This window comes from Ciona intestinalis, chromosome 6, assembly GCF_000224145.3.
Source record: "Ciona intestinalis chromosome 6, KH, whole genome shotgun sequence".
NCBI classification, from domain to species: domain Eukaryota; kingdom Metazoa; phylum Chordata; class Ascidiacea; order Phlebobranchia; family Cionidae; genus Ciona; species Ciona intestinalis.
Genome location: NC_020171.2, coordinates 98,478 through 116,650, shown reverse-complemented (window position 1 = coordinate 116,650; position 18,173 = coordinate 98,478). Strand labels below are relative to the sequence as shown.

The window sequence follows — 18,173 nt, the reverse complement described above, 5'->3', positions numbered from 1 at the left end:
GTGTCCTATCTTCCCCCATCCTACTATATTAATAGCGATTTGGCCATATAAGGAACCACTGAATTGGACTAAATATCTGTAGTCCAAGAACACTATACCCGCTGGCAACAGCGGCAAGCCTCAAACCCATATATCCTTCAGTTTAGACTAAAGGTAAGCGTTCTAACCACTATATCACAGCTCCGTACAAAAGCAAATCGTGTTTCTATTCCGTTTAGGGAGGTCCTGCGGGGAGCACGCCAAAGGACCTGAGGTTTCGAGCAGAATTGGCCAACTACCCCAACACCCAAAGTACCACACTTGATTTTAAAGCCTGTTACTGGCGACAAAGGCTTTAAATGGGTTGGAGATCTTCTCTTGACAGTTTAAGCAAGGTAAAAAGTTTTCGTTTAACGTCCGCAGAATATATAGTTGTATAGTAAGATGAGGGAAGATCGGACGCATTTTCATTCTATTTTCTCGTCCCATTTTGTAGTAAACAAAGAACATTCAAAAAATTGTAAAAGTATATTCTTTACGACTCCCATATAGACCGTTGTTGACTATTTAAAACACTATCAGGTTATTTGGATATTATGTGCTAAAAGTGTCCAATCTTCTTTCACACTACTATACACTTTTATTAGTTACAAAGCGATTTTTAAACAGATCAATCGAGAGATCTTACTCGACATTAAAAAGATATAGTAGAGTGCGGGAAGGCCTTTCACACATAATATCCAAAATCCCGATTGTGTTTTAAACAAATAGAAACGGTCTATAGGAGTCGTGAGTATATAGTTTCGTAATTCTTCAAAAGTTTTTTGTTTACTACGAAATAAGACAGAAAAATAGAATAAAAAGGTGTCCCATCTTCTCCCACTCTACTGTATATTGTAAGTTACCATCAATCGCTAGGAAAATTCTAGCTTAGTAAAAACTCTTTGGTATAGAAATTGATTTAAAACTTTCATATTAGATTTGACTAATGTTGGGTGTTTTAATTTTGTTTAAATAATGACGAATTTATAAAATATTTGTGGTCAAACAGCGATAAGGAAGTGTCACAGAATACGATTGCAATATATGCGAGCTGCGATGGCCGAGTGGTTAAGGCGTTAGACTTGAAATCTAATGGGATCTTCCCGCGTAGGTTCGAACCCTACTCGCAGCGGTTGACTTTCTTTTTAAAACTGTACAAATCTTTGCACTTTTGTTACAGTACACATTACTGTATTATTGTAGGGTAGGGGAAGACTGAATACCTTCACCACATATTATTCAAGTATCCTGATCGTGTTTTAAACAATTAACAACGATCTATAGAAATGATAATACGGTTTTATAATTCTTTGAATGTTCTTTGTTTACTACCAAATAGGACGAGAAAATAGAATGAATTTTATTGACATCCAAATAACTGACATCTATTTACCTTCCTAAAAGTTATAACATAGCTGTTCTCTTCTCTGTACTTTTGCCGGCTTACGTATTATCAACTATGGAATTTTTAGGGAGATTTGTTAATGCTTTATGAAAGAACGTAGCTTGCTTTTCCAGTCAGTCGTTATAACACGTACTTATACACCTCGTGTCAGCTTACGAGTTACCATGTCTGTTGCTTTGTGGAGATTACTTTTAAATTTTTTTTATCATAATTTCAACAACCCATCAGTGACCACTGGGTTGGAGCAATTGTCTTTCTCGAAGACACATACAGCTTTAACGGTGGCAGCCACAAGCCTTGGACCAATTACCTCGAAACACACCTTTATAGTTTATGATAATTAGAAAAGTTTATTCATATATTAAACACATAATTTAAACCTGCTTACTAGTTCAAAATACTTTTGATTACGCCAGTATTTTATACCATTCCATTTAGAAAATATAAACAACGCAAAAGTAAACTAATAGCATTCCAGCAAAATGTAATGTTTTCGACAAAGATTCAGTCTATGCCAATCTGGAAAATATACATTTGCAATTCACAAATTGCACTGCTTTTAGCTTATCTTGACCAATAGTATTGACAATTAGGACATTCATTTTTTGATAGCTTTTCTAATAAGCGCTAAACGTTGTTTATGAGCATCCGCTGTTGTTGGTTTCTTAAATGGCTTAATTTCTTCTGAACCGTAACCAGGTATTGAAATATTCCATTGTTTATCTGTTATAAACAAAATATATATATGTTGAAAATTATAAAAAATGGATCAATAAATGTACTTCTTTATCATCGTGTGGCCGGAAAACGACAGTCGTTATAACACCGGTGTTCTGTTTCATACACCTCGTGCCAGCTTATGAGTTACCATGTATGTTACTTTGTTAGTGATTATTTTATTTTTTTATGTATGACTGATAACTTAGAAAACCCAATAGTGACCATTTTTATGTGAAATAAACTGCACAAAAGTGTTTCCTAAAATTGAAATTGTAATATCCTATATATACATAATAGGTTGGAGTTAGATGAGACATGTTTTCATTCCCTTTTATCCTTTTTGCAGTAGCTGTATTTTATCAAGAAAGTAAAATATATATATATATATATATATGGGGTCCCTTTAATTAGTGCATGTCCACTATGTCCGATATGTCCGATATGTCCACAATATTCACTACATAGTGGACATGCTTTAATTAAAGGGACCATATATAAATATATATATATGTTAAATAATGTTACCTAGGTGTAACTTTAGATCCTTAACTTCTAATGTATTTGAGTTCCTGTGTTTTGCTAACTCACATGATGCGGATACAACGTTTTCAATAAAATCATCCGTTATTTGCATTAGCATCTGTAAAACTCCCAAAATTTAGATAAATCACAAAATACTGCATTAAACCAAACACATAACATATATATTCTAAATATTTCTTTAGATTTTATAGGTAGGTCAAAATAAATACCGCAATAAAACTTAAAACATATTCTAGTATAGGTAGCTAAGTTTTGCAGAAACATAACATCACGGTCACACTTATATTAGAATTGCAGCAAAAAACAGCTTTCTACATCAGGAAAAATGCAACGCAGCTTAAAACCGAAAAGAAAATGTTATTTTGGGCTATATTTTACTGTTAAATTAAAAACATTATTTTTTTAAGTTTTATTAGTTGTTAGAATATGTTCCCACTTTAACAGCTGAAAAATTGATTAAAGTAATCATTATAAATTTTTAGCTGAAAATACAGCTGAAAAAAATATTTAAAAGAATCATTTTTGAGTTTTTAACCTCTTCAACGTCTTCATCCAGTTGTTCAGCCGGATCAATCTCTCTTATCAATTCTTGCAACCTCTGTCTGTTAAGAATCTATTCAAATGCAAACTGGTTAGTTCAAAAAAAAAAGAAAGTCAAACCAAAGAATTGAACTGGCAAATGACGAATGTTAAAGAAAACTGTTGCTATTACATGGTTGTCATATGTCACATATTTTAAACACTTTGTGCCCATTATAATTGACCAGTATTAACTTTGTACCCGATTGATTTTTACTGTTTTTCATGTTGCCGACCATTAAGGCAATTTTCACTCGGCGACTTGGCCAAGGATACACATGCTAAGGGGACAGCGTTGAGTTCTGAACCAAGTACCCTTTGGTTACAAAACGAGTGATCTTACCACTTGCCCACACAATACTTGATTATTGAAGCAATTACAATATTATACAAATGTGAATATTCATGGTCAAACTAGGTTAACCTATTATCCAGCCTGTAGAGGTTGCCAGCTGCATGTATGATTTTGTTTACAAACTTATAGTTAGGCATGCCATAGTTTCTCGCCAGTCTGCAGAGTATGGCAGGTGCACGCGCGATTTTTTACAAACTTTTGGTGATGCACGCCATAATTTGTCCCACGCACGCCAATCAATTAAACAATGAAAAAAAACGTATTAAATTAAGTAGGATTTTGTATTGTTGCTTGGAAATGTACATGCTTTGCACGCAGATTTTTAATAATAGCATGCGCGCACGCGAAAAATAACCGTCTTGCACACGTGAGATCTCGTCAGGAACTGTCATATTCTGCAGACTGGGGTCAAACTAGGTTAACCTGTTATCCAGCCTGCAGAGGTTGCCAGCTGCATGTATGATTTTGTTCACAAACTTTTGGTTAGGCACGCCATAGTTTCTCGCACATTGCAAAATAATTAAAAGCAACAAATTAACCTTGTTATCTTTTTCTTGTGCATTAAAACAACAACAAATTAACCTTCTTATCTTTTTCCTGTGAATTAAAACAACAAACTACCTTGTTATCTTTTTCCTGTGGTACTTGGGTGATAAACTGAGGGGCTGGTGGTCTTGGCTTGCTGAGGACAACTTGTGGAAGTTGGGAAATTGCAGGTTTGACTACAGTTTGGTTTGGTAGGGTGGGTGGCGTTATTAGGGGTGACGAAGATTGGGGGCTTGGGTTCGTCAACACTGCTGTGTTTTGAGAGGTTTGCTGTTGCTGCTGCTGGCCCGTGGTTTGTATTGATGCTGAAAAATAAACATTTGTGCAAAAAATTTAAAAAATTAACAAAAATCTGAAAATAATATTTTTTTTGCAAAAAATCTAGAAAATATCAATTTTATAAATTATACAAGCATTTATTAAGGTTTATTATATTTGCTTTACAATTACAGTGTTTTAATACTAGTTACTTGATTTTAAGTATAGAATACCAAGATTAAAATGAGATTGACAATAACCTTGTATTTGTTCCATAAGACGTTGTTTTAAAGCTGTTAAAGTTTGATGTTCGTTAGCTTGTTGGGCATTATGTGGCCCATTGCCGAGAAATAACAATTTGGCTTCAACTCCCTTTAAAGTTTGTTGAAGGGAAAGCGTGTGCGCTGATACATCCATGTTTTATAAGTTAAATATCTAATCAGTATTCCTGTTTATAGAATAAAACTTTGCTTATCATTCTGTCAGAATTGTAATTAATTCGCTAAAAAGTGATGCCAAATAAAAATATTTTTTTTAAATTTATTTTTTGTGGGATGGGGATTTTAGATAGGCACTGCTTCATATGTGGTGCCTAGTTTTAGAAATCAGTCAAAAAATATTGTATTTTTACCTACAACACGTCACAAGTAGTTTACGACTAAATAAAAAATCTAAAATTTGACACTTAAGATTTAAATTTTTGCTATTTACAAGATCTTCGATTGCGAAATATAATACTAGGTGCCCCCCTTTTAAGAGCGTTCTTGGTTAATTACGTATGAAACCACATCAGAAAGATACAATCCACAAAAGAAATACTTTTTATCTGATGCAATCGACATGACTTGACGCACAGCAGTATCTTATAAACATAGACACGAATATTATGCAACACACGAGAAATAACAAATACGTTTGTTTATATTTGTTTAGATTAAACCTAACGAACTCACAAACAACAGCAATTTTAAATAACTTTATAATAATAATATAATGTTGAACAACATATTGAATATTTTACTCAAGAAACTTTTTTGTACAATTAAGAAAATGCAAAATAATGTACGAACGTTTTGAGAACTGTTGTTAAGCCAAATTTGTAGTTTTGGTTTTTATAATAAAAAAGAATTTCATTAAACAAAAAAATAGTATCAAGTACTATGAGATAAGATGAGGTGTTGTTAGAAATAAAACCCATATTTTATAATCGTATTTTGCACAATTAACAAGGCTTTTTTAAAGTCGCGAGCAAACGGTTCTATAATTCTGTAAATATTTTTTGTTTACTACCAAATAGAACGAGAAAAAAATGAAAACAAGACCCGCATTACCCCACCCTATTGTATTACAAATATAGAAACGCTTTGTGTGTATTTTTCTGCAAAGAAAAACCGAAAATGTTGTGACTATCACGTGACGAACATGGGTTGACGCACCTATACCCGGATATTACGTAGTTGCTTGGACCAAGTTAGAAATCGTGTGACATTTTTACAAGACAGTCGAATCCACATGTTTTACAGAAATGATAGTTAATTTTTACTTTTCGAATAATTTTATAAATGTAGACCAAACTTGAGATTTGAATAGAAGAGTATATAGGAAGGGTATAAACCAGTAGTAACTTGTTGAGGAATTTTGCGAACAGTTTATGCAAATTTTACTTTTACATTTAGGAAAGAAAAAAATTTACATTTAATATTGTTTACTTTTTGTTGCGTAAAATTCAGTTTTGTAATTAATAGTTTTCAATTAAAGGTATAGTATACAGTTGATACATTTTACTAATACAAGAATAGCATTAGAAAAATAGTTATATTCAGAAATGGATCCAATATCCATACGTAACTTGCCGGTTAAAGTGTTTATACTGATAATATGAAATATTCTAAAATGGCTAACTTACAAACCGACAATTTAAGCGTTTTTGTAATTAAAAAATGCGTTTTTAAAATAGGAAATATACGATATGCATGTTTTGCTTGCCAGGTTTTTATATTAACAACATCCAAAACTAAATAAAGTATAGGTGGGGTAAGATAGGCCATTTTTTATTTGTTTTTATTGTTCTATTTGGTAGTAAACAATGAATGTTTGCAGACTTAACATAACCGTAACCACACGACTCTGTAATAGCGTTGTTAATTGTGAAAACACACAAATTAAAAAAAATTAAAAACACACAAATTAGAAAATATAGTAGGTGGGGTAAGATGGCACACCTTTTCTTTCTATTTTCACGTCATATTTGGTAGTAAACAAGGAAAATTTCAAGAATTATGAAAATTTATTATCACAGCTCTCGTAGTCCGTTTTTAATTGTTTAAAATACGATCAGGATATTTAGATATTATGCGCTAAAGGTGTCCCATCTTACCCCACTAGAAAAATAAATTACTTTTTTTTGCATCCCATAAAGATTTCAAAAATATAGGACAAAATGACGATGTACGGTCTATACACTGCTCTGTATATGTTAACTACTTTACAAATCGTGTTATGTCTAAAGTGCTACACTAACTATACACTGGACAGCGGTCTAATCGGAACTGAGAATTTCCAAACTCAAGAATGTACAATGCAGCGTCCTGGCTGCGTAAAACTAGAAGCCGACATTGTGTACGCTGTTGGACCTGGTAATTATTAAAAGTAATAAATAACTATCCATAAAGTTTCATACATGTGGTATATAACTCGGTGTGTAAAGCTGACACGACATGTATGAAACGAAAAAAACACCTGTGGTATAACGATTGTCGTTGTCACGCTGCGCGAGGATAAAGAAGTCACTACAAGTTATAATTGCTTATAATTACATTAAATAATATTAATATCGAATTACCAGAAATGGTTGTTTAAGTTAAACGTTTATTTTTTACATTATTATCTGCCATCCTGTTTAAACTATAATTAGTGATCTGTGTAATGTTTACGTTTATAAACCTCGTGCCCACTTACGATAGAAGCTATGTCAAGTCTCAAACCCTCTTCCTACAGTATCTAATATATATATATATATATATATTAGGTTGGGGAAAGAAGGGATACCCTCTCATTCTATTTTATCGTCCCATTTTGGTAGTAAACAAAAAAAACATTCAAAGAATTAAAAAATCGTATTCTCACGACTCCCATAAACCGTTGTTTATAACTGTTTAAAACACGACCAGGATATTTGGATATTATATGCTAATGGTATCCAATCTTACCCCACAGAACTAATTTCCATTTTTACAGACCGACTTGCGTATGGTGAATGCATATCGAAGATGAAATGCAAGAATTTGGGTTGCAACGATTACATGAAGAAGTTAAAAGCTATAAACGGTACAATTAAAGTGATGTAAGTAATGCATATACTTGGTTAAAAAGAATCACGCAAGTGTTTTGTCCTGCACTTGAAACCTATAATAACAAGACTATAAAAACTTATTTTGGTTTAAAGTTTTAAAGCAATCCTTGTATTTCAAGAAGTGCATATATTGTGGGGTGGGGGAAATTGAGATATGCTCAAGTACAAATTCTCCTAAAGACCAAACTTTGATAGGCAACAACACCAATCGGCCTTGGCGCATATTGTACAGCCGTTATTGACAAATAATTCTGTAACAATTTTTGTTTATCATCAAACGGTTACATTAAAAAGGTTTTCCAAATTACTCCATCTTTCAATTGCCGTTTTTTTTTAAAACAGAAAATGCAACGCAACGTGTTGCTACGATGACAACTGTAATTTGCCATTCTCTTTTACAACGACCACAACCACTACAACAACAACAACGACAACAACAACAAGAACAACAACACTCGACGCCCCAGTACGATTTGCACCCACAGGCCGAACTACAACAAGAACAACAACGACCATTTCTGCTCCCGTTACACCTCTCACAGTAATGTCCCAGTCGCCAGGTGACGCCCCAGCGTTTAAAGTGCCAAGAACCAGATCGACGACGCCAGCCGGCACAATGTTAATCACTAATGCACCAAGAGACGACTCGCGAGGCGACGCACCGGCGTTTTTTGCACCGATTGGTCGGCCGCATACAGGCAATACAACGAACTTTGCGTCTAGTACGAGGCATGTAGGTTTAGCTTATCTACTAGTTTTAGTTGCAAGTGCATTTATCGCATTCTGAATCGTGTTGTTCAAATGAGGTTGTATAACAGTCATCGAAATTAGCTGTGATTTTAAACTAGTAGACAGCGGAAATAATCTACTGTGGCACGAATATAGTCATGATAAAGGTCTATTTTTTGTATTTTTATTGTTTTATACATGTTACGAACAGACAAAATGAAAATGAACGATTACAAATTGAATGAATTCCTAAATAACTTGTTTCTACATTCCTGTTTTGTATTTATTTCTATGTTGATGTTTTATGTACAGGAACATATTTTACGTGCAGGTTCAGTAAATTAGAGTAAATCTAAAAGCTGAGAATCTTAAAGATTCTACCCCAAAGATTGTATAAATAGACCGCAGGCGCATTATAGGTTAAAGCGGTTTAACAAGACAAATACGTTGTTGGAGCTCAGGCGCTCTTGACTTCCGTAAGCAATAAATTATGTGACAAATCTTTGGCACTTTTTCCAACACAGACGCGGAACTAATTTATCAACCGGCTGGTGTTTAGAATTCAACTTAACTGTGAGTAAGTAAAATTCGAGCTAAAAGTTGCGAAATTTTATATGTTTTTTCTCCAATAAGTCAAGTAAATATTTTCGAAAACGTTACAGTATAGGGTGGGGGAAGTTGGGACAACTTTTCGTTCTGTTTTCTCGTCCTATTTGGTAGTAAACAAAGAACATTCAAACAACTGTAAAGCCGTATCCTTACGATTCCCATAGACCGTTGTTAATTGTTTAAAACACGATCAGGTTATTATATAGTAGGCTGTGGTAAGACAGAACATATTTTCATTTTGTTATCCCATTTGGTAGAAAACAAAGAATATTTACAGAATAATATAACCGTATTCTCACGACTCTAAATACGCGTTGTTAATTGTTTAAAACACGATCAGGAAATGTGGTATTTAGATGCTAACGGTATCCAATTTTACGCCACGATGATATAAATGTTAACTATATAAGTGTTTTCCAAGGGAAATTGCAAAACATGATTGAATCTCAAATTACAACTATGATGATTATAACTAAATATTGCAGAATGGGGCAAGACGAGACACCTTTAGCACACCATATCCAAATATCTTGATCGTGCTTCAATTAACAACGGCCTATCGGACTCGTGAGGATACTGTTTTATAGTTCATTGAATTTTCTTTGTTTGCTACCAAAAGGATGGGAAAATCATATGGAAAGGTGTCCCATCTTCCCCCACCCACTATATTAAACGTAATACAGTTGTAACATTTTTTTAAATTCTTCTGCAGAATTTGTTTACGGTTACAGAACTTACTGTCGAATTTCTTTGAACTGTCGTTTTATCATTTCTTTAAGCGCACAAGTTTCAACAAAATAAAATGTAACCCGTTTTTGAAATGACACATTCTTGTAAATAGAAGTGGTTTATTTATGCCTTATTGTTTACAAACGTGTGGTTTACTAATTACCCAGCATCTATGTACTATTAAATGTATAATTTATGAAACTGCCAAACAGAAATGGTTGCTATTGCCAGCAAATACGAAGTTGAATATTACCATCTGACCATTTGTAAAAAACGATTTAGTTACACTTGATTTTTTTAACATATAGTAGGGTGGGGAAGATGGGACACCTTTTCATTCAACTTCATCATCCATTTGGTAGTAAACAAAGAACATTCAAAGATTTATAAAACTGTATCCTCACGACTCACACAGACCGTTATAATTGTTTAAAACACGATCAGGCTATTTAGATATTATGTGTTAAATCTGTCCCGTCTTACCCCGCCCTATTATATTTATATTATGTATTACATGGTTACTTGTATGCGTATACGAGGTGTATGAAACAGAACACTCGTGTTATACAATAACTGTCGCTACCCAGCCACACGAAAACAAAAGGTACTTAAGATCATTTATTTACGGATTTTTTTACCGCAACCTATATTGTCTATAAAATGCTTTTATTATTTATAAACACTAAAACGTTTTATGGGAATTCCAAGGCAAATATTCGTATAGATGGTAAGATCGGCTTGAAGCTACGCCAGATTATGACAGCTAACTGAAGGTCTGACTCTAAATATTTCATGCTTGCCAATATAATGAAATTCGCCTTTTCAGGCGGTTTGTCTGTATTTTTGACCAGAATTTTGGAATATATAGTAAGATGGAGGGTAATATGGGATCTATTTTCCTTTTTTCTCGTACCATTTGTTGTAAAAATATGTTTGTAGAATTATATAACTGTAGCTCCGCGACTCGCGTTGGTATAATTGGTAACCTTTTATACCATATTTTAATATAAATTATGTTTTTATTTTAGTAGCGACCACGCGTATTTGTTACAATTGAATGTAAATATGTTTTTAACTGTAAGCGTGTTTTAACAACTGTTGTTTTGTCGCTAAATCCTGTCTTTTCGTTTAAAATATTTGGGTAATACTAATTTACGGGAATACGGAAATACGGGAACGACGGGAATTGCAATCTAATTTACGGGAATACGGAAATACGGAAAAGACGGGAAAAACTGCAAACTAATTTACGGGAACACGGGAACTTACGGGAATGTGTTTTAAGCTTGTTTTAAGCCTACACCAATTACGGGAATGTGTTTTATGCTTGTTTTAAGCCTACACCAATTACGGGAATGTGTTTTATGCTTGTTTTAGGTATTTACCAGTTACGGGAAGGTTACGGGAATGTGTTTTAAGCATATTACAGTTACGGGAAAATTACGGGAATATGTTTTAGGCTTGTTTCAAGCCTACACCAGTTACGGGAAAGTTACGGGAATGTGTTTTAAGCCTATCACCAGTTACGGGAATGTGTTTTATGCTTGTTTTAAGCCTACACCAATTACGGGAATGTGTTTTATGCTTGTTTTAGGTATTTACCAGTTACGGGAAGGTTACGGGAATGTGTTTTAAGCATATTACAGTTACGGGAAAATTACGGGAATATGTTTTAGGCTTGTTTCAAGCCTACACCAGTTACGGGAAAGTTACGGGAATGTGTTTTAAGCATATTACAGTTACGGGAATGTGTTTTAGGCTTGTTTTAAGCCTACACCAGTTACGGGAATGTGTTTTATGCTTGTTTTAGGTATTTACCAGTTACGGGAAGGTTACGGGAATGTGTTTTAAGCATATTACAGTTACGGGAAACTTACGGGAATGTGTTTTATGCTTGTTTAAGGTATTTACCAGTTACGGGAAAATTACGGGAATGTGTTTTATGCTTGTTTTAGGTTTTTGCCAGTTACGGGAAGGTTACGGGAATGTTTTTATGCCTTTTTCAAAAAAAAAAATATTTACCAGTACAGACGGCCCCAATGAGGATCGAATATGTAAAATGCAATCAAAAAGACATTGCTGGGCCCTGAATTGTTTTGTGGGAGTTGGAAGTATACAGAAATGAAACTAATTATTAGTACTACCCAAAATTTTCCCGTAACTGTAATATGCTTAAAACACATTCCCGTAACCTTCCCGTAACTGGTAAATACTTAAAACAAGCATAAAACATATTCCCGTAATTTTCCCGTAACTGTAATATGTTTAAAACACATTCCCGTAATTTTCCCGTAACTGGTGTAGACTGAAACAAGCCTAAAACACATTCCCGTAATTTTCCCGTAACTGGTAAATACTTAAAACAAGCCTAAAACACATTCCCGTAATTTTCCCGTAACTGGTAAATATACAAGCATAAAACACATTCCCGTAATTTTCCCGTAACTGGTGTAGGCTTAAAACAAGCATAAAACATATTCCCGTAATTTTCCCGTAACTGTAATATGTTTAAAACGCATTCCCGTAATTTTCCCGTAACTGGTGTAGGCTTAAAACAAGCATAAAACATATTCCCGTAATTTTCCCGTAACTGTAATATGTTTAAAACACATTCCCGTAATTTTCCCGTAACTGGTGTAGGCTTGAAACAAGCCTAAAACACATTCCCGTAATTTTCCCGTAACTGGTAAATACTTAAAACAAGCATAAAACACATTCCCGTAACTGGTGTAGGCTTGAAACAAGCTTAAAACACATTCCCGTAAGTTCCCGTGTTCCCGTAAATTAGTTTGCAGTTTTTCCCGTCTTTTCCGTATTTCCGTATTCCCGTAAATTAGATTGCGATTCCCGTCGTTCCCGTATTTCCGTATTCCCGTAAATTAGTATTACCCAAATATTTCTAAATCTTCGCTACCGTAATCGAAGAGACTACCGTAATTGATAATATTATTATTATTGTGATAACTTTGAACTTTAGATTTTGGTAATTCAGACGTGTAAAACTATTAACGCAGAAATTAATTAACTTGTTATAAGAAAAAGAACCTAAATGCCTGTTCGTGATAAAAAAAACAATTAAACTTTAATACGCATGAGATAATAAACGCCTGCAATTTTCCCGCACAAATAGCATACACCGTGCGTGCTGCATTGACGTATGCGTGATGGTTTGACATGATTTTGGCCGCAGAAAACCATATATCTTATGTCTGGTCAATATAAGAAAACGGAAGACGAGACACTTAGCATTAAGGTTTGAGACGCAGAGAAAAACGACTGCTCAGAAACTGTAAAGATTCAGATTTACTTAAGTATAAGCAAATAGAGTTATAGTCATTTGAACGTATATACGACTGTATTCGTTTTGTGAAAACGTATTTTTAGTATGTTGATATCTAGTCAAATTGCCATAATTTTTAGTTTAAAATTTTAGAACTAGTTTTAGGTGATTCAATTTATACAGTACAGTGGGTGAAGATGGGACACCTTTTACACTCTATTTTCTCGTCTCGTAGCAGTAAACAAAACATCTCATAGACCGTTGTTAATTTTTTAAAACACGATGAGGTTATTTAGATACTATGTGCTAAAGATGTCCCATCTCCCCCCAACCCACCATATTTAATTACTAAGCTGAATTTTTTATAAGATATATTAATGCGGAAACTTACATCGAAAAAAAATATAACCACAAGACGTAATGTTTTATTATTTGCAGAAAACTGTAAACAAGAACATTAAGAGATTAAAATGCCCTGTGGCAAATTAAGCGTCTTTATCTGCATTATTTTGTCCATAGCACCAGCAACTGTGGGTTTACGATGTTACCAAAATTACACGGTAACGAGTTTTATGTGGTCGGTGTCACATTACAATATCGGCGAATGCAACATCGGAAATTCGACGGTTGATTTATCTTGTGTAAGGTTTGAGAGCAGAGTAAAAGCCTTACCCGGATTCGGTAAGAAATTTAAAAATATTTCTTGTTTTATAAAAAATGTAAATTAAACAAAATCGTAAAAAATCGTAACATTTTTAGAACCAACTTGTTTTATTTTTGTCCTTGGTACAAATTAAGCAAAAAAAAATCCAACGAAAAGTTGTCTCTCTGTTTAAGTGCCCACATTTATAAGTACCAATTTATTTACAGAGGACGTGTGTTATTGTGGTTTGTGCAACTGATTATCATATAATGGTTCTTATAGGTGTGCGTGTCGGTTTGGACTTCCCGCTAATATATTACACATAAGAAAAGATAGTACGTAGAAATGGCATATTTTAATACACATTCACGAAACAACCAATCTTTACTTGATATAGTACTGTGGAATAAGATGGATATGGCTGTGTATTGCAGATAATATCTCGCATTTCCTAAATACGTTTTAATTAAACTAATAAAAACACCATGTTAGAACTTTAAGGATACGGTTATATAACTATGTAACTTCTTATTCTGTTTGCCGAATGGCACGATAAAAAATGAAAACATGGACCATCTTACCCCAGCTTAATAAACTCGCTGTTTTAATTAGCTACCGAAATTCCTAAAATGCACTTTAAAACGTAAATCAAGCTTTTAAAAAGTATATATAAATGCATAATACATCATCCCCAAATATAGTGGGGCAAGAAAAGACCTCTTATTTAGCAGTAAATAAAGAACATTCGAAGAATTATAAAACGGTATCCTCACAACTCCCATAGACCGTTGTTAATTGTTTAAAACACGATTAGGTTATTCGGATGTTATGTGCTAAAGGTGTTCAGTCTCCATAACTCTACTATGCTAAAGCATATCCATTTTGTATATATAGGTACAGTTTTGTACGGAAAATGCGTACCTACGAGCGAGTGCAGCGAAGATTTATGTTCGACTCTACGTGTGGATCAAATCAATCCGTTTTTTAGAAAGCTGTAAGTGAATTTGTTTTTATATGCCATATACTAACTTCAAATACCCGCGCCGTGGCATAGTGGTTAGCGCGCTTGCCTGTAACCCAGAGGTAATGGGTTCAAGGCTCGTCGCTGCTACCATTGTAAGTGTACATCTCCTTGGGCAGGCGCACTTAACGGCAATCGCTCCAACCCAGTGGTCACTAATGGGTTGTCCAAATTATCAGCCATACATAAAAAAATGAAAAAAAAAATCACCCACGAAGTAACATACGTGGTAAGCTGGCACGAGGTGTATGAACCCGTGTGATAACGATTGTCGTTTTCCGGCCACGCGAGGATAAAGTAAGTTACATTCAAATCAATTCTATTCAAATTACCCGAATAACAGAAGAGATGTGTATAACATTATATTGTACTGTCTAGTAAGATAGATACCTATACCGTTAGCAAACAATAAATATTTCCCGATCGTGTTTTTACCGATTACCAATACTCTTTTTGACTCGTTAAGATATGGCTATAGATAGTTCAGTAAATATAACGATACTATACCATGAAAGAACAAATCGAAAGAATTAACAGCAAAACGGTAGTGGTTAGACACGCTGTGCATAAAAACGTAGGAAAATGCAGTAATAGCAGGGCAATACCCACAGTTATTTCAGACAAATAATAGGTTTGATTATTGACAGGTCTTGTACAGCGAGCTGCTGTTCGTACGATGGTTGTAACGGTGACATGGCAACTACAGCTGCTTCTACCGCAACAACAGTCAATGCAACTGTTCCTACTGGTATTTTAACAGACAACCGTGGATTGGCTTTGCATAATATAACGACCACAGAACCTAATGTTACCGAATCTGAAATTTCTGATGTAACAACAGATGGTAGTCCTATGACGTCAGCTGTCACTGACGTCACGAGTTCAAGACCAACGAAAATAAATGTACATTCACGAGTTACCACTTCTGTTTTGGATTCAAGAGATGCCACAACGCAGAAAGGAGGGTCTACAAATTTACAAGTATCTGCCAAGATAATTCTCTCTGTTTTGTCAATTGTACTTATTGTTGTAAATTAACGCTTACCCAGTCGGATTTTTTGTTTGTATTCTAACAGTGAAATATCTTTTTTAAGAAAATCTAAAATGATTGTTATATATTAGAAAATGTAAATATTACTAAACTAAAAATATACTGTGGGGCTCTGAATTGCAATGACTCTTATCGGTGTCACGGAAATCTGGTTCCTATAGGACGAGCAAATGTATGACAAGCACAATCTTTATCACACACAATCGTGTTTCAATGAATGCAACGCATTTGTTAGATACTGTTTACAAATACATTTATAGTAGGGTGGGGAAAACGGGACATATTTAGTTTAGTATCCAAATATCCTGATTGTGTTTGAAACAATTAACAACGGCCTATGGGAGTCGTGAGAAAACGGTTTAATAGTTCTTTGAGTGTCTTTTGTTTACTATATTAAATGGAACAAGAAAATAGAGTGGAAAGGTGTCCCATCTTCCCCCACCCTACTATATATCACATCTTGATGTAAAGCGTGTTAATAAATTGTCAACTGTGAAATATAAAAAGCAACCTTATTTTATTTTTCTGTTAAAACGGTTTAAAATAGGTAAAAAATTAAAAAAAAATATTTACAAAGTTACAAACATGGTAGCCTATCTCGTAAATGGGCACGAGGTGTATGCCACAGGAAAACTTGTTATTAAGACTGTCTTTGCACCTTGCCAAGCGATAAATGGGTAACATTTTATTAAATGAGTAATCATTTAAAAAACACGACTTTAAACAGCCTTTCAAAATGTAAAGTGTACAATATGATTATACATATTTTTTTCGCTATGCTGATTTATGAAAAAAACGACGCAAATTACGTGTATATCTTCAAGAAATTAACCGCGGTAAAACATGCTTGTTTGTATTGTGGTTCCAATTAGTCTAACTTTAAACACGAGGAAACTAGACCAATTTAAAACTAATCCGACAAGTTCGCCTTTAAAACTGCCCACGGCGTATAGTTGTATGACTATACTAAAATTCAGTCGTTTTACGCTGCGAGCTGTAAGCGTTGTACAGTTGTCACAGGTGTTGTTTACTGTGTACGCTGAAAACGAGGATGTACCATTAATAAAAATAGAAAAGGTCTTTTGATAGATAGTATGTTGAAAATATAGTAAGGTGGGGTAAGATGGGGCCTGCTTTTATTTTATTTTCTTATCCCATTTAGTATAAATAAAGAATATTTATAGAGTAATATACCCGTTTTAAAACAGAAAAACCTCTCAAAGAGAGTGTTGTCTTAATACAATTGTAAAAATTGTCAACTTTAAGAACTCAGTAAATATGTGTATTTCACATATTGTCAACTTACCTTTTTTTCAAAACTGCAAGCAATAGTTTTAGTGACAGTGTTTATTATCGACAGCGAGGATATATATATATATGTTATTTGGAAACTACTTTATATTTAGGTTTTACCAAAGTAACAGTTAAAAAGCTTTTACCCAAAAACTGTCTGAAAAAACTCCCACGTTACAAGTCAGTAATCAAGTTTGGAATACCATCTGATGGACAAAATACACACTGATAGAAAATATATACAGCTATGATTTTGTCGTTAAGCATATTTGCAGTTATTATATCGTGTTCGTATGGACAAAACACGAATACGAGTACAATATACACACCAAAGGCATGGGGAGATGCGTTTAAGGTATGTATGTATATATGTTATAGTATAGGTTTTATTATAGTAGGGTGAGGGAAGATGGGACACTTTTTCGTTTAGTTTTCTCTTTTCATTTGGCAGTAAACAAAGAACATTCAATGAATTATAAAACCGTATCCTTACGACTTCCACAGACCGTTGTTAATTGTTTAAAACACGATCAGGCTATTTGGATATTATGTATTAAATGTGTCCCATCTTCCCCCACCCTACTATATCATTTTTACACATAGCGTGTTACAACGACTGTCGTTTTGTTGCAATTTTTCCGATTTCGCAGGTTTAATAAGTTTAATTTCCGTTATCGCATTGAAAAACAAATAAATAATATATGTTTATTAAATGTTCTGATATTTTTGTAATTTTGCTTGTACGAAAAAAATGTTTTTAAAAAAAAAAGAATAGATAGTACGTGAATATATCAATTGAATGTATCAATTCGGTTCTAGCATGAGTGCGCTATCAGGGTGTTATAGGATATTAGGCTAACGTATAGGTCTGGATTTCCTGGTTTGCCTCACCGTAGAAACTCATTTACATAACAATGTATGTAAGCCATTTACTTTTTCTCGTAAAGCTAAACCAGCGGTAAAAATCCACATAAACACATAATTTTATTATTTAACTCTTTTCTAGTAAGTAATCTATAAAACGGGAATTGTTACAATT

General features: G+C 33.9%; 4 protein-coding genes and 1 non-coding gene across 5 annotated transcripts in view; 3 read left to right on the top strand and 2 right to left on the bottom strand.

The window, feature by feature from the left end:
• Positions 1-1,071: 1,071 nt before the first annotated feature.
• Positions 1,072-1,153, top strand: trnas-uga. Its single transcript has one exon. It is a non-coding gene; the product is annotated as a tRNA-Ser (tRNA).
• Positions 1,154-1,756: 603 nt separating this feature from the next.
• On the bottom strand, positions 1,757-4,903 carry LOC100181502 (transcription initiation factor TFIID subunit 12-like). The gene is made up of 5 exons (XM_002130675.4): positions 4,688-4,903; positions 4,245-4,474; positions 3,225-3,302; positions 2,672-2,786; positions 1,757-2,149 (listed from the first exon to the last, which is right to left on the bottom strand). The coding sequence occupies exons 1-5, from the start codon at positions 4,842-4,844 to the stop codon at positions 2,025-2,027; spliced, it is 705 nt and encodes a 234-aa protein (XP_002130711.1). The 5' UTR covers positions 4,845-4,903; the 3' UTR covers positions 1,757-2,024.
• Positions 4,904-6,848: 1,945 nt separating this feature from the next.
• Positions 6,849-9,008, top strand: LOC108949556 (bromodomain-containing protein DDB_G0280777-like). The gene is made up of 3 exons (XM_018812265.2): positions 6,849-7,063; positions 7,665-7,770; positions 8,122-9,008. Exons 1-3 carry the CDS (start codon positions 6,868-6,870, stop codon positions 8,564-8,566), a joined length of 747 nt encoding a protein of 248 aa, XP_018667810.2. The 5' UTR covers positions 6,849-6,867; the 3' UTR covers positions 8,567-9,008.
• Positions 9,009-13,568: 4,560 nt separating this feature from the next.
• LOC100183869 lies at positions 13,569-16,347 on the top strand. The gene is made up of 3 exons (XM_002130661.4): positions 13,569-13,807; positions 14,664-14,763; positions 15,438-16,347. The coding sequence occupies exons 1-3, from the start codon at positions 13,597-13,599 to the stop codon at positions 15,826-15,828; spliced, it is 702 nt and encodes a 233-aa protein (XP_002130697.1). The 5' UTR covers positions 13,569-13,596; the 3' UTR covers positions 15,829-16,347.
• Positions 16,348-18,136: 1,789 nt separating this feature from the next.
• The window catches only part of LOC108949539 (gamma-aminobutyric acid type B receptor subunit 2-like), a 10,538-nt gene continuing 10,501 nt past the window's right edge, over positions 18,137-18,173 (bottom strand). The window contains exon 9 of the mRNA XM_026834852.1: positions 18,137-18,148. Coding sequence (XP_026690653.1) covers positions 18,137-18,148 — 12 coding nt within the window. The remainder of the gene's footprint in view (positions 18,149-18,173) is intronic.